The sequence below is a fragment of the Neopsephotus bourkii genome, unplaced genomic scaffold (assembly GCF_033783945.1).
Source record: "Neopsephotus bourkii isolate Nb327-2 ecotype Australia unplaced genomic scaffold, CSIRO-AGI_Nbou_v1 NB_593, whole genome shotgun sequence".
Classification (NCBI taxonomy): domain Eukaryota; kingdom Metazoa; phylum Chordata; class Aves; order Psittaciformes; family Psittacidae; genus Neopsephotus; species Neopsephotus bourkii.
The window spans coordinates 784229-799595 of record NW_026901094.1 but is presented as its reverse complement, the minus strand read 5'-3'; the positions used below and the strand labels follow the sequence as shown (position 1 = coordinate 799595).

Here is a 15367-nt window from a genome sequence, read left to right as displayed (position 1 = left end):
TTAATTACGGCACCAGCTCATTACCGCTATCTGCCACCGCCTGGGTGCCTGCGCCTGACGTCATCAGCCGGCTCCGGCGGGCGGAAGTGACGTACTTGCCCGGCGCTGCCAGTCGCAGTCTCCGGTAGCGGTGAGTGGGCCCGGCGGCCTCTGCCTCCGGGCGGCGGGGCCCGGGCAGACCCTGAGCAGCACCGGGGCTGAGCGGGAGCGGGAGCGGGGCGGGGAGGGTCCCACAGGTGAACTCGCTCTTTGAGGCGAAAGCGGCGGTGGGCCGTAAGGCTGTGTTATCGCCGCGGCCGTTGACGATGGGCAGGTTCCGTACCGGGCGGAACGGGGTCTGCTGGGGGGTGTTGTGTCCAGCGTTCCGTGCCGCAGCCGTACGGACAGGGATGGGCCGGCGCCTGCCGCCGCCGCTGCGTGCTCCTCGGTGGAGAAACGCCAGAGCCTGCTCGTAAACGGCGTTTGTGGTTGACTGGCGCAGGCCCCTGTGCTCAATAGTGAGGGTGGTGGGAGCTGCCGGGGGTAAAGCGTCTCTTGTGGTTCAGGCTGAGTCCTGCTTCACTTGACTTGAATCAGGTGTATTCATAACCGAACTTCCCTGCGTACGAAAAGCCAGTGTAAAACTGATGTAGTTGTGTCGGACCGTGTGGCTTGTGTAGGTTTCATTGACGTTGTTCTCTTTTTCAGAGGTTTTTTTGTTTTAAACTCCAATGGGTGATGAAAAGGATTCTTGGAAAGTGAAAACTTTAGATGAAATTCTTCAGGAAAAAAAACGAAGGAAGGAGCAAGAGGAGAAGGCAGAGATAAAGCGCATGAAAAACGTAAGCTGCCCTTTGGTGTGTTTGGGATGAAACTTGAGTTTCATTCCACGTCTGTATCTTCATGTCCTCATGAGAACAGGGCTTCTGAGTGTTGTTTTTTTCACTGTGTGGTATAACAATTAATTGCATTTTGGTTTCCCCCTTTCTTGTTCTCCTGTGGCAGTCAGATGATAGGGACTCAAAGCGGGATTCTCTCGAAGAGGGGGAGTTGAGGGATCACCGCATGGAAATAACCATCAGAAATTCACCTTACAGGAGGGAGGACTCTATGGAAGACAGGTAAGGCTAAGAGCATCACCTTGTTGTCTTGGGAAGAGCTACTGAATTTAACCTTAGGAAGCTGAGAAGAGGGTTTAAAAATATCCGAAGGGAACAAGTCTAAGTTCTTTAGCAACACAGGTGTGCCATGTGCTGCTTCTAGAACATGCCAGGATATCTTTTGAGGTACTGATTAAGGTTTAATGGTGTATTGTGTCCCAGTTTTGGCCACTGCCTAGTAATATTTCACTTAAATAAAGCTTAAGTTAGACCAGGCCTGCTAAGTTCTCTTCAGTGCTTAATTCACCCCTAGTTGCTTGTGTATTCAGAATGTGCTTATAGTAATAGCTTAACTTCTCCTCTATGTGACTATGATTCTCTGTAACATACTGTTAATGCCTTGCTTCAATGGCATTATGGAAATAATATAAATTAATAAAAGAGGGAAAAATGTATTCTTTTCAAAATGGAGAAGAGAGGAACTGACCCCCACTGTGCTTGAGAGTCCGTGAAACCTTCCTGAGTTTGTTACCTTGCCTTGTGTTTTAGGGGAGAGGAAGACGATTCCTTGGCTATAAAACCACCGCAGCAAATGTCACGGAAAGAAAAAACCCATCATAGAAAAGATGAGAAGAGGAAAGAGAAACGCAGACATCGCAGTCACTCAGCAGAAGGTTCTTATTCCTACTTTTGGATAACATTCCTGGTAGCTTCCTGAAGTGAAGCCAAACAGGGGCTCTGTTGGCAGTAAATAACAGTGACTACAAACCAAAGAAAACCTGACAGTGGATAAGGCAGAGGAGTTTAAACTTGTATTATTTCCTTGGTTCTGTTTAATGCCCTTATGGGAGCGACAGGGGTTTGTGTGTGTTTGAGAGGACAGAAATCACTTTGGGATAGGGACACCGAGTCTACTTTTACTCTTTGAAATCTGTTAAGCTTCTTTCCTGGCTTCACTGAGCGAGTGAGCTGAGGTATGATCTTTCTACCTGACTATAACACAGAAAACACTCTTTCTGGGAACATCCCTGTTGTATTCCTGTTATTAATGGCCTTTTCCTATTTTAATGTCAGTATTTGTGCAAGATCTTCCAGTCTTTAAATTTTCCAACACCCTTTCAGATCAGGTTTTTTCTATTAAGAAAATAGCAGAGAACATGACAAAAGGTTACCGTAAGCTTCATCCTTTCTAGTTTTGCTTTCTAAAAATAGGAGCACTCAATATTTTGAATAGTAACACTCCAAAATTCGTTTTTGTTTGTTTAGGGAAACATGCCAGAGTGAAAGAGAAAGAACGGGAACATGAGCGTAGGAAGAGACATAGAGAAGAGCAGGATAAAGCCCGTCGTGAATGGGAAAGACAGAAACGGAGAGAAATGGCAAGGGAGCATTCCAGGAGGGAGAGGTACATCCATCCCTCCCTGCCCTGTGACAAAGCAGCAGAGATGAACAGCTTCCTTCTCTTAATCTGTCTCTAACCTTTCCTTGTTCTGAAATGACAAGTTCAGAGCAAAAGCTTGCAAGCTGTGGTGCCAGTGCCATGTTCTTTGAATGTGTTGCCTAATGACGATGTGTTCTTGGCTTTAATGACCTTTGTAAGTGGCTTCATTACAACAGGTGAATTCATTGCCAGTGGTGAATTTGTAGGTGAACTCATTGCCACTGTTATAATATAATGAAAAAAGTGTGAACCAGGGGGTTTATTAACAGAACTTGCTGAAGTTCTGTGTAAACCCTGGGAAGGTGCTGAAGCTTTTGTGTTAGAGTTCATGGACTCTGTCTTTGAAATGCTGCGTTTAAAGCATCAGCTGAAAAGCTGTGTGTCATTTTGACTGATACACAGTCAGTGTTATTGTTGCTAATGAAATCAGATGGCCCTGTAGTTTCTTATAGCAAGAAAGTTTTCCTTCATAAGCTGAGTTTTTAGTGAGCTGTAGTGTAACAGCGGATAATTGTGTTCTAGAGATCGCCTGGAGCAACTTGAGAGGGAACGAGAGAGAAAAATCCGAGAGCAGCAGAAGGAACAAAGGGAGCAGAAGGAACGGGAAAGGCGAGCTGAAGAGAGACGTAAGGAACGGGAAGCCAGGAGAGAAGGTAAGTGTCTGTGTTAATGTAGTTTGGGCTTAATATCTGCTGATACAGTGGGGAATGGAGGTGTAGAAAACATCTTTTACTTAGGTGAGTGCCAGAGTAAAGAAAGAATGTTAAAGTGGAGGGGGGCCTTCTATGTTGGAGGGGAAAAACCCCAATCTGTTAAGTTGTACAGTATCATGTACCTTAAATGTTGCAACATAACGATCAGTTAGTGGGTCTTTGCCACTCTTTTGGCCTGGTTTCCTATGGAAACAAGCTTTAATTGACATTGTCTCTGTGTGTGTGCGTGTGTGTGTGTTCATCCCAATCCCAGTTGCTTCTGAACTCTTTGGCTGAGTCTAACCCAATCTGACAGAGACTGAAGTCTCAAAAGTAAGTGTTTTAAGGATTTGGGGAAATAAATTACAAAGGGAGGGAGAGAGATCATGTAAGTACTCCAGCCATGGAAATGGCTGCAGTGGGAGTCAAGTGGGAAAGATCTGGTAACTGAGCAATTTAAATCAACTTCTGTGTTCAAGCCTCGCTTTGCATAGCACAGAGGATGCTTGCAGTCTAAGTTCAGATACATTCTGGTCAAAGGATCTCTGTCCCAGCTTTCAGAGGTAAAAATCAGTGCCCATTCACATGGTCAAGTGACAGAGACTGTTCCTGTGGAGCAGACGAAGCCATATTATTGCTGCTATTTCTTGTTCAGCTCATACCAAACAACTCTTTGTGCTTGGTATTTGCACTGATACTGCTCAATCTACTTAGCCTTTCATTTTAGTCATTCTTATTGCTCTAAATGTTCTGTCAGCTCCTTCTAAACCTGGTTTTATTCTTTTATGCATTTTCCTGGTCTGTTCACTTCTCTCTTTGGCACTGATGGCTTAGTTTCAGGGTATTTACTGTATAATATGTAGGGCATCTTGCTTCCTTTTCCCAAGTATGGCAGCACCTTCCTCTAAGTAGTACAAACCCATGGATTTTTGTGCATGAGGTAAATCATATTCCTTTACTCTGCTACATCTGGTTAGGCTCTACTTCCACACCTCTCCATTACCCTTTAGTTGTAAGGAAAAACCTAAAGGGTGCAAAGCAGGAGGTTGTGGCAGACAGAAACATTCTGCTTAGGGCAGGGAGATGTAACAATTTCTTCCGGTTTTGTTTTCACTAGTTTCTGCACACCATAGAACAGTGAGGGAAGAATATGGAGACAAAGTAAAAATGAGACCCTGGAGTCGCAGCCCATTACGACAGCAGAGAGACAAGCTTGAGCAAGGAGATAGCAGGAAACCAGGTAGCATTTGCCACTTTATAATGTCTTTGCCTGGGGGCTAGGAGGTGTAGTGTTTAATTTCTAGTAGCAAACACACATCCTTGGTACTCTGCTGAAAGTGTTGCCACTGCATTGGTGGTAAAACTCTGGACTACTCATAAACTTGTACTGCCTTCTAAAGCAATGCTGGGTTTGCAGGTAAATATGCAGGTGACAAATGGAATGAATCTTTCCTTAAGTAACAGAAGTAGTAGTGTAAAAAGTTTCCAAGTGAGTTACTTTGTTCAGTGATGAAAGAAGCAGCTGACTGCAATTCTAAATGTTGCAGTTGGATTCCCTTGCAGGTGAAAGGGATTTATACAGCTCCAGTTGGGTTGTTGTTAGGAACTAAGCTACCTAAAAAAGTTACCTTACTGGGATCAGTAGAGTTTAAGCATCACTGATACTGTCATCTTGTAGAACACAGTAAGTGTTTAAGGCAGTATTCTGGTGAGATGGTGAATTTTGTTTTCTAAGCCAGAAAATGGGCCTTCCCATGCCTAGGAGGTCCTGACTGTGAGTAGAGAACTTGCCTGATTGACAGTAAAGTGTCTTTGGTTAAAGAGGAAGAGCTCTGTGTCTGCCCTCTCCATGTGTGTAGCTGCAAAACTAAGTGTAACTGTTTCAGTGCAGCTGATTGCAGAGTGTAATGAGCTGCAGTTCCAGGTGGAGGCAGAGGCAGCAAGTCCTTGGAAGCTGCTGTCTAATCGATCAAGTTATTCACACATCCTGTTTCATGGTGATCCAGAGGGACTGCATTAGAATAGTAAGCACTGATAGAAGGGCTCTGTGTACACACATTAGTGAGACTGTGTTGTGGTGATACTTGTTACCATATTACTTTTTAATTTACTTTTTATTTTTTAATCAGTCTCATTGGAGCTTTGGCATATATCCTATTTAAAATCCCCAAGGGCAGTATTCCATGGTTTTGGCTGTTGGTTCTGCTCTGCTGCAATTCATAAAAGCTGTTTGTCTTCTGAGCAGAGTGTAGAACTTTTTTAGCACTCTGTATGTCCAATACAGCACCTTCAGCACCACAGAAAGTAAAGCAGTTATCTGGGTGTTCAGAATCGTGTCAGTAGAAGCGATCCTCAGTCTGCACCCTGTTCTTAATTTTTGTGCTCTCAGCAGTAAAAGAAGAGAAACCAGAAGAGAGAGATCCTCTTTCAGACTTGCAAGATATCAGTGACAGTGAGAGAAAAACCAGCTCAGCCGAGTCTTCATCAGGTGATGAAATGCAACTTAGTAGATGTAATTAATTGTACCGTTGTCTGCTGAGGAAGCTCTGCGCTAGAGTGTGTGCTTACTTAGTTATGTGTTTCATCATCCCTGAACAGAATCTGGATCAGGCTCAGAAGAAGAGGAGGAAGAGTCTAGCAGTGAAGGCTCTGAGGAAGAGGGAGAAGAAGAGGAGGAGGAAGAGGAGACAGGAAGCAATTCTGAGGAAGTGTCCGAGCAGTCAGCTGGTGAGTTAATATGAGACAGGCCATAGAACGATGTGTTATGATTTTGTTTCTCTGCTGTATTGTTTTATTTGAACATTTCCCTTCTCTCCTAGCCTAGGATAGGCTGAGACCTCACAGGTCAAGATAACTAAAAAGAAAAAAAACAAGTACAAATAATATTCTCTCCTTTTATATAGTGGTAATACCAGTTATTTGATTAGAGAACCGAAAGCCATTCTCGTCTTCCTCAATGGTGTTAGGCTACAGTTTGAGTGATTTTATAACATAACCATTACTCTATAGAGAACAAGTCTGCACTAATTTGGGGGGTGGTGAAATACAAATGTCTCTTGTCATTTTGAATTATTTTCTGTTGCAAATTCCACTTTGTTTTTGTTTTCCTGCCAGTACCAGTAAATGAACATAAAAAGTTTAATAACAAAGTCTATTTACAGCCATTTTTTAAATTGATTAGTAAAGGCACAGAAATGTGCTCTAATGGCTGGTATTTTTCTTTAAAATGAATTACAGTTCATAAGCAAATATTCATCAGTTTCCTAATTTTATTTATTCACCTGCCCCCTCCCCAAATTCCCAGATAATTGGCAAGAATTGTATTCCCCTTTGGAAGCTGAAAGGTACAGTTTTCTTGAGTTAGGGGAAGCATTTAAGGGAAACAGAAGTATAAGGCCACTAACTAGATAGTGAAGAAGGTGAAGGCCTGGTGAGTTATAAAAGCTTTTCAGTAGTGATCTGCCTTACAAAGAACCTCAGAAGTGTTGAGTTTATTCAGTTGAACTTGTTTGTGTTTTGCAGAAGAGGTGAGCGAAGAAGAAATGAGTGAAGAGGAGGAACGGGAGAATGGAAACCACATCCCAGTTGGTACAATGCAAACACTGAATGTTTAAAGATGGGTTGGGCTGAATTTTTGCAGCCATAGAAATCTTTCTACAAGTATTGAAAACTACTTTGAAGTTATTTCTTGTTGCAGTTTTGCCATCATTCCAAAGCAGAATGAGAAATTCCTTGCAGTCTGTTCCAAGGTCTATGTTAGGAGGAAATCAGTTCTTAGTCTAATGGACTAATGTTTCCTTCTTTTTTATCTGGGTCTCTTGTCCTGTCCTCTCATCAAAAAAGCTTTGCAGTCAGAAGAGAGATGCTGGGTCAGTTTTCTCTTTCATTCTGTTAGTGCAAAGGTTTATTCTTCTGACTGCTGTATTTAACACTGGAAGTTGTATGTACATGACTCTAAATGAGTTATTAAAAGCATCACCTCTGCAAAGAGGAGAAATTTGGCTTCTTATTGATCTTTATTGTTACAGGAGTTTAAGTTGCAAAAGTTGCACACCTGTACCTTGTAATCAGAGTTTTACTATCTTTAATTGTTTAAGGCTGAGCCTAATTGTCCCAAGGGCTCTCTCTTTCCAGAACTGATTCTGACTTTTAAAGTTACAGAGTCGAGATTTGACCGAGATTCAGCAGGAAGCGAAGTAGAAGAGGAGGAAGTAGGGGAGGGGACCCCCCAATCCAATGCAATGACAGAAGGAGACTATGTTCCTGACTCGCCAGCTTCCTCCCCCATTGAACTGAAACAAGAGCTGCCCAAGTATCTTCCTGCACTTCAGGTAGAGAATAGCTTGAAGGATGCTTGAAAATACCATAAGCAAATGGATTTCTCTAGCTGCTTTAACAGCATAAACACCTTCGTGCCTGAGACAGTTTATGGGCAGAATATGCCTTAGTGATTGAACATCACAAAATACACATTTCCGTGTGAAATATTGCTTTTTTGACAAGGTTAAAAGTGTGATTACTCTCTTAGATAGTGCTAAGAATGTGACAATACATTTGACACTGCTATCTTGGTAATGCTCTCTGAAATTAGATAACTTGTGAGAGGAGAGGTTCTGTTAATGTGGATAGAAACTGATGGGTGGTTGTTCTTTTTGTAGGTAACAACCAAGTGTAGAAATAGGAAGAGAAAGCATGTTTTTATTAATTATGTGAAAGGTGTCAGGCTGAGGTGCTGAGCTGCTGCCTTTGCCATTGTGGCAGCCTCTTTGTGGCAGTTTAGTCTCTGCAAAAAGGGAATGAGTGATGAGTTAATGAAATGATTTCATTAATGTACTAAACCACAGACTCTGTCTGGGATTCCTTAAGACATTAAAGGCATTCCTTAAGTAAAAATTAACCCCAAAGACACCTTTCTCATGTGGTATAGCCACATTGTTGGATTATCTTGGTAAATGTTAACTATTTCTGTGAAGGTGTTGAAGTTTACTATATGTTGTTTTAAAACACCCAGGCAGATGCTGGAGGAGTAACTGGTGTCCATCTGTCTGTTTTCAGGGATGTCGTAGTGTGGAGGAATTTCAGTGTTTGAACAGGATCGAAGAAGGAACGTATGGTGTGGTGTACAGAGCAAAAGACAAGAAAACCGGTTAGTACAAGCGGACTCCAGTTGTTGTCTTCATGGTATTTAGGACTGCAAGTTAGCTCTGCATTTTTCACTGATGAACAAAATATGTCTGTAAGATTTTCTTCTTTATCAGGAATAATCTAGGCTTCTTAATAGGATGTGGACTTTGACATACAGGCTTCACTAGCAGCTCTTTGAATTCAGAAGTGATCTCTGTGTTGGCCATTGTGGTGTAGGATACTTTCTGGCTCCAAAGGCAGTTATTTCTGGATTGGGATCTGCTCTAGATAGTCACCTGGCTGGAATCTTTCATAATTTGCTCTAAGTATTCCACCAGGAGTCACTGTGAGCGCAGCTACCAGTTAGAGAAGTCATGAAAGCAGTGAGGATACACTGTACACTGCAGTGTTTTGTTGTAGAAAGAAATTTCACTCTTCTCAGTTTTAAAGCTCCTTCTCAACCACTTTTTGTATATACAAGTAGATTTCTATTTTTTTAAACTCAATCTCTTTGCTTATCAGGTTTGTAGAGGCAAATGTCTCGATAATATCTGCAGTTTGGCAGGATGGTAAAGAGAGTTGTGCTAACAACTATGTCCCAAAGCAGGCCTAGACAGAAATTAGGGTTATTGTCAGGTTCCAACTGACAAGCTCGTGATTCTGGTGGGAGGTTTAATTAAATCCTGGATGCCTTGGTGGTTCTGTTTGTTTTAGAATAATAGGACCATTTGGTTTCTTCTGGGGAGTGGAAGCACACAGCTGGCATTGTGGTTTCTCTGGGTTTACTTGTTTACTGGACAACTACCATGAGCTTGTTTTTCTTGTCCCTCTCTGACTTGAGGTCTGTTCCAAGACTAACACAAGCATTATTCTCCACAGTATCATGCATAAAGCAGGTATTTAAATAATGCACTTCAGTAATGTTTTGAGTAGCACCTTTTGAGTTGGGTCTTTAAACAGAGTTAAACTACATTTGAGGCATTTCTGTCTGCTCTGTCCTTCCCAACTATGGCGAGGAGTTTAGAGTTAAATATACTTTTAGTTCCTTTCCTGGTGAATTGTATTGGAATACACTAAAATGCGTTGGTTGTGTTGTTGGATTTTATTCTTTAAACTTGGCAAACCTTTGGTGGTTGTGGTGGGGTTTTTTTTCTGCTTTTACTTTGCTAATGTGAGACTGACTCTGCTTCTTGGTTCAACATTATGTCTTGACTTAATGGTTTTCATTCAGATCAACTTAATGAGAGAGCATTGTGGGACCTTATGAAGTGTATTTTATTAACTGTGATGGGAGAGCTGCAGTTAATTCTGTTTCCTTTGCAGATGAGATTGTGGCTCTGAAGCGACTGAAGATGGAAAAGGAGAAGGAAGGCTTTCCCATTACTTCTCTGAGAGAAATAAACACTATTCTGAAAGCACAGCATCTAAATATTGTCACCGTCAGAGTAAGGCTCAAATCTTCTGTTTCAAAAGTAGTTTTGTTCTTGGCTTTTAAAATGCCCTATAAAGAAGGTAGCATCCATAGCAGAGCTTGTTTCTGTAAACAACTGTATACTGTCTGTAAAACCATATAGACATGACTCTATGTAAATCTGAGGTTTAGCAAAAATGACTTGGGTTTTTGTTGATTTTTCTCTGGATTTCACCAGAGGCAGCTCCATTTATCCTCCTGCCAGTAAATCTCTAAACCTCAGTTTTGCATGCCTTAAAATCCTGTGTGCTTGTTTTGATATTTGCTTCTGCGTTACAGGAAATTGTCGTAGGCAGCAATATGGATAAAATCTACATTGTAATGAACTACGTAGAGCACGATCTCAAGAGTCTGATGGAAACCATGAAGCAGCCATTCCTACCAGGTACTGTTTGCCATAGTCTCCTATAATTCTCACAACTGGAAAACTGGCCAACACAAACCTCAGTGTCCTTGGGCTGTACTGACATCAGTGAACTAGCTTTGTACAGTGACGTGTATTGCCTTGGAATGTCCTATGAGTGCTCTTTGGAACAGAGATTTTTGTTGCTTTTTCTCCGTTCAGTCTGATTTTACCAACACAAGATAGGGTTGTAGGTGGGGAGTGCTGATACTCATAGTGACACTTGGCTGATGAATCCAGTTTGCTTAGGGTGGAGGTTCAGATGTGAGATCAAGGGAGTTTCCCCTGTGCTAAACTGGAAAAGAACACTGGGGTTTAAATTTGGCCACTTCCTGTGTTTTTGAGGCATTGATTTCTGAGCATTGTTTGGAGCATTCCAGTTATCCAGATGAATTCTGCTTTATTGGCAGCTCTCTGAGTTTAACTGCTTTTGTTCTGTGACATACTCTTATATACTGTGCTTTTAAATGCATTTGGCTTCATGTCACCATTTCAGGTGAAGTGAAGACCCTGATGATCCAGTTGCTGCGAGGAGTCAAGCATCTGCATGACAACTGGATACTTCACCGGGACCTGAAAACTTCCAACTTGTTGCTCAGTCATTCAGGCATTCTAAAAGTAAGAATTACATGAGATCCCACACTTGTACTGCAGAATTACACTGCATTAGAGCTAGGTGAGGAGCTGGGCGGGATGTTTTGCATTAATCTGTAGGAGGTTTGAGGTGTAAAACATATGGTTGTGAAGAAGTGAACTTCACTATTGAAGAGACTGCTTTGCCAGCTGTAAGATCTATGCTGAGATGTCACCAATAAGCATGGCCTAGTGAATACTGAACTCTTTATAGTGTGGTTATAAAGATCTGTGGTGTCTCTTCTTGGTGATGCAGCATGTGTGTGACAAAATTATTTACTTTTTCTGTATCAGCATCACAGTGTTTGAACTGGGGTTGCTCTTTTCAGCTTGAGAGATTGTAAGGCTCAAAAAAGAACCTAAGTCTCTACAGTAGTGCTGAATTGTGCAGTTACCGGTGGAGGTGGAGATTCTAAACCTTCACTGACTCACAGAAATCTAAGAGAAAAGCAGTACTAAGATGAGGACATAACATTTCAATTTTTACATCTGAGTTCTAGATGCCAGTTGTATATTGCCATTATTTACATCTTGCAGCTGCTGTTAAGCCTTTCCCTTGCCCAGGAAAACTGGACTTCGAATTTTTCCCTTGCTTGCAAAATTGAAGTCGGCATCTGTTGTTGGTTTTGGCTTTGTTCTTGCCCTCCTATGCAAGCTTTCTGTTGAGATGATCAATAACAGGAGCTCTTACTTGGCCTCAGGCAGGGAAAAATGTTTTTTCCCCAGCAGTGGAAAAAGACAAGGAAGGGCCATAAGAAACAGCAGATTCTGTGTGGCTGTTTCTGGAGGCTGGAAGCTCTGCAAGAGCCAACATGGCCAACACAAGCTGGCACTGGAATGTTGGAAATGTTACTGATCACCAGTTTTCATTTAGGTTGGAGATTTTGGACTAGCCCGAGAATATGGATCTCCACTGAAGCCCTACACACCAGTGGTTGTGACACTTTGGTACAGGGCTCCAGAGTTGTTGCTTGGAGCAAAGGTATGTTTCTCCTTGTTCCTCTGGCTGCTAAAGGAATGACTCTTCAGACTATGTAATTTATGAACAGAGTATGCTTAATGCTTTATATTGATTTAGAGGTGGAAATTCTGGAACTTCAGTGTTATTTTCCTAATAACACAGCTAAAAAGCTTCCATCTTCCACAGGCAGAAGGTGGGTGGGTGACAGATGAAGTTTTCTCTGTTAGAGTGCTGATGTGGTGGTACTGAACTGGTGCAAACTGTCCCTGGCACCTTGGGCAGCTGGATTTGTATTTTTAATGCTAGTGTATAAATTGTGACACTGGAGAGCAGAACAAGGTAACAACATTCTGACAGTGTTCCCTACTGATTACCTGTTTTATAATGGAAATCCAGATGAAATCTATGGGGCTTACAATGGTGATTTTAATAGAAATTGTTGCATTTAAGAGATGTACCATGGCGACCAGGCTTTTCCCATAACCTGAGATTGCTGTTGTGGCAAAATAAGGGGTAAAGGTCTCTGCAAGAGAGTGCAAGTTAGAGTGTTTTGTTGGTTGTGATGTTGTGATGCCCTGTGTGTGAGTGAAAAAGAAAGGCAGCATTGTGGAGACTTGTGTTTCATCCCGAAGTGTTTGTGTACATGGGTATTACTCATAATTCACAGTAATTTTAACTTTCAGATGCAGAGATCTGTGCCTTGGGTATGGGAATGTCATATATCCCTTCTTTTCAGGAGTATTCAACAGCGATAGACATGTGGTCAGTGGGGTGTATATTTGGAGAGCTCTTAACGCAGAAACCCCTGTTTCCAGGGAAGTCAGAGATCGACCAGATTAACAAAGTTTTTAAGGTAAGGTTTTTAACACCAGTGGGTTCTGACTGACTAGGTTAGAGACAGGTACATGAGAACAGTAAGATATAAAAAGTGCTTATTGCTCTTTTTAGATTCAACCTTAAAGAATGACTCTTTACTCTGATTCTTGTTTTACAATATACAGTCAGACCATGGTTTTTGGTTTGCTTTGTTTTCTCTGAATATGTAACCAGCTCCTATAACTACCTAATGAGTAAATAGAAGAGTTTCCCTCTAGAATGAGTTTAATAAAGAGGTGTCTTAATTGGCAGGACCTGGGTACTCCAAGTGAAAAAATCTGGCCTGGTTACAATGAGCTGCCAGCAGTCAAGAAGATGACGTTCACCGAGTATCCCTACAACAACCTGCGCAAGAGATTTGGAGCCCTCCTCTCTGATCAGGGGTTTGATCTGATGAACAAGTAAGTAAGTGCTTCATTGCATCACTGGGAATTGTACCCATATGCTGTGACAGTGATAGAAAATGATTCATAGTGAAACATGGTATTTCAGTGCATCTGACCTTGTCAAAACATGCTGATGTTGCTGAAGTCTGTCTGAGACATCCCTTGCAATGCTATTCCTCACTCTCTCTCTCACAGCAGCTTTATTCAGTGTACCATAACCTGCTGTTAAATCTCAGTCCAAGATTATTCTTGCACATCTATATCCTAGAAGAACAGAAAAATGTTTTAGTAGTAGTTTTAGTTCATTCACGTCATGTTTAATTACATGGTGGGTCTTCTCTTATGGATCTTGTTAAAAACAATTCAGTTGTTTAAACAATTGTTCCACTTTCCAATTACAATTGGAAAAAGAGGAAAAAAACCCAGTACATTCAGAAATTTAACAGAATTTCCTAATTCTATTAAAGAATTAGGAAATAGCAATTTTGGGTTTGTTTCCTACATTTTCACAAGTTCTTGAGTTCCATCATATCTGATACTCTGGCAGTTCTTTCTAACTCTGCTGGTGCATTCTGAGTACATTTCAGTTTTTCTTTACAAGGTTGACAGTGGCTTGAGAGATTTTTATTCTCCCCTAATACTCCCTTTAAATTTCAAGACATGAAGTAAATGATTGTTTCAGATCTTAGAACTTTACTAAAAAAATAGAGATGTTTCACTCTTCCCCATTTTTAAGACTGAGGTTTTAAGGTTTTTGACTGAGTTGTGAATAATTTATTGGCAGTTAGATTTCCTTTCAGAAGGTCCAGGTCTTCTTAACAAAGACAGACATAGCCCTGTCATAACCAAAGCAATTAAAAAGTAGATGACACTGATGTGATGTCTATCTGTCTTCATTAGTTTGGGTAAGAAAATAGTGTTGAATGTGGGTCTGGAACTTGCAGAAAGATGTAAGTGTAAAATACATTGCTGTGTGGAATGAATAGCAGAGTAAAACATGTTTCTGTATTGCAGGTGGTTTAAAATACTCAACCCCAGGGTGTCCAGTTACGTTAAACTGTGTTTCAATATTCTTTTATGACTGTCTTCCTAATTTCTTCTCAGCTTTTTGACCTACTACCCAGCACGAAGAATTACTGCTGAGGATGGGCTAAAGCATGAGTATTTCCGGGAGACTCCACTTCCCATTGACCCCTCCATGTTTCCCACCTGGCCAGCAAAAAGTGAACAGCAAAGGGTGAAACGTGGCACCAGCCCTCGACCACCTGAGGGAGGCCTTGGATACAGTCAGTTGGTGAGTACAGCAGCTAACATCAACATCACAGAAAGGTTTGGGTTGGAAGGAGCATTAAAGATCATCAACCCTCTGCATGTGGACTTGTGATGTCCTTAGACATGTCCAAATGCTGCTTTAGGAACAGTTCACATGAGCTGCACTGGGCTGTGTGATGCCACTGAATCAAACATTTATTTCTCATCTCCTAAAGATACTTTGATGGGGTTTTTTATTGTCATTGTTTAGATTTTGGGGTTGAAAAAGTAACAGACGTTTAGTGATAAATGAATTGTGCTTGGTGTTCACAGGGTGATGACGATCTGAAAGACACAGGTTTTCATCTGACCACCACCACTCAAGGAGCATCTGCTGCAGGACCTGGCTTCAGCCTCAAGTTTTAAACTCGATGTGAAAAGAGGATTAAAAAAACAAAGAAAAGAACCATTCACGTGAGTGGATTTCTGAGGGCCCCAGTTCAGTTCTTCACATCAGGGAGACTAGATGTTTTTCACAGGGGAAAAGTCTATCATCACAGATGCAAAGGCTCTTGCTGGGTGTGGAGTATGACTGCTGCATTCCATTAGAGGACTGGAATTAACCTGAAAAGCCAAGGATCATTACAAAATTTGACAAAGCAAAACTTGAAGTTCAATCCTGGAACAGTCTCTGGTTTATTTTTAAGTTTTGTTGGGTTTATTTTGTTGGGTTTTTGTTTTTGTTTTTTTTCCTTGTAAATTTGTAGAATTAAAATACATTTTTAATTGTTTAACGGTGGGAAAGATTTCATTTCTTCACATGCACCAAACTTGGATGGTGGTGGCATTAAGTCTTCTAGAACTATTGCAGCATATTGTCAGCCTGGACAAACAACCCTTTTGTACTGTGTTTGGTGTTAGTAAATTGGAGGTGTTTGAATATAGTTCAGGACAAAAACTCCATTCCAGTCCTGAGGTTTCTTTCCTGTTAGGCTTTTGATACTCCTCCCTGGCAGTATTTTTGGGTGCTCTGCTGAGCTGACTGTGGTT

General features: G+C 41.5%; 1 protein-coding gene across 7 annotated transcripts; it reads left to right on the top strand.

The window, feature by feature from the left end:
* The first annotated feature begins 609 nt into the window (after positions 1-609).
* On the top strand, positions 610-15111 carry LOC133211303 (cyclin-dependent kinase 11B). Of its 7 annotated transcripts, none has more exons than XM_061351538.1 (19): positions 611-821; positions 985-1100; positions 1629-1753; positions 2346-2484; positions 3043-3173; positions 4330-4452; positions 5605-5700; positions 5811-5939; positions 6735-6800; positions 7368-7543; positions 8268-8358; positions 9660-9781; positions 10087-10192; positions 10707-10828; positions 11718-11825; positions 12541-12657; positions 12933-13081; positions 14171-14360; positions 14651-15111. In XM_061351538.1, exons 1-19 carry the CDS (start codon positions 711-713, stop codon positions 14741-14743), a joined length of 2310 nt encoding a protein of 769 aa, XP_061207522.1. In that variant the 5' UTR covers positions 611-710; the 3' UTR covers positions 14744-15111. The 7 variants fall into 7 exon arrangements, with proteins under 7 accessions (XP_061207526.1, XP_061207525.1, XP_061207522.1 ...); XM_061351540.1 differs by having other exon boundaries at positions 612-821; positions 7374-7543; XM_061351537.1 differs by having other exon boundaries at positions 612-821; positions 5602-5700.
* Positions 15112-15367: the final 256 nt, after the last annotated feature.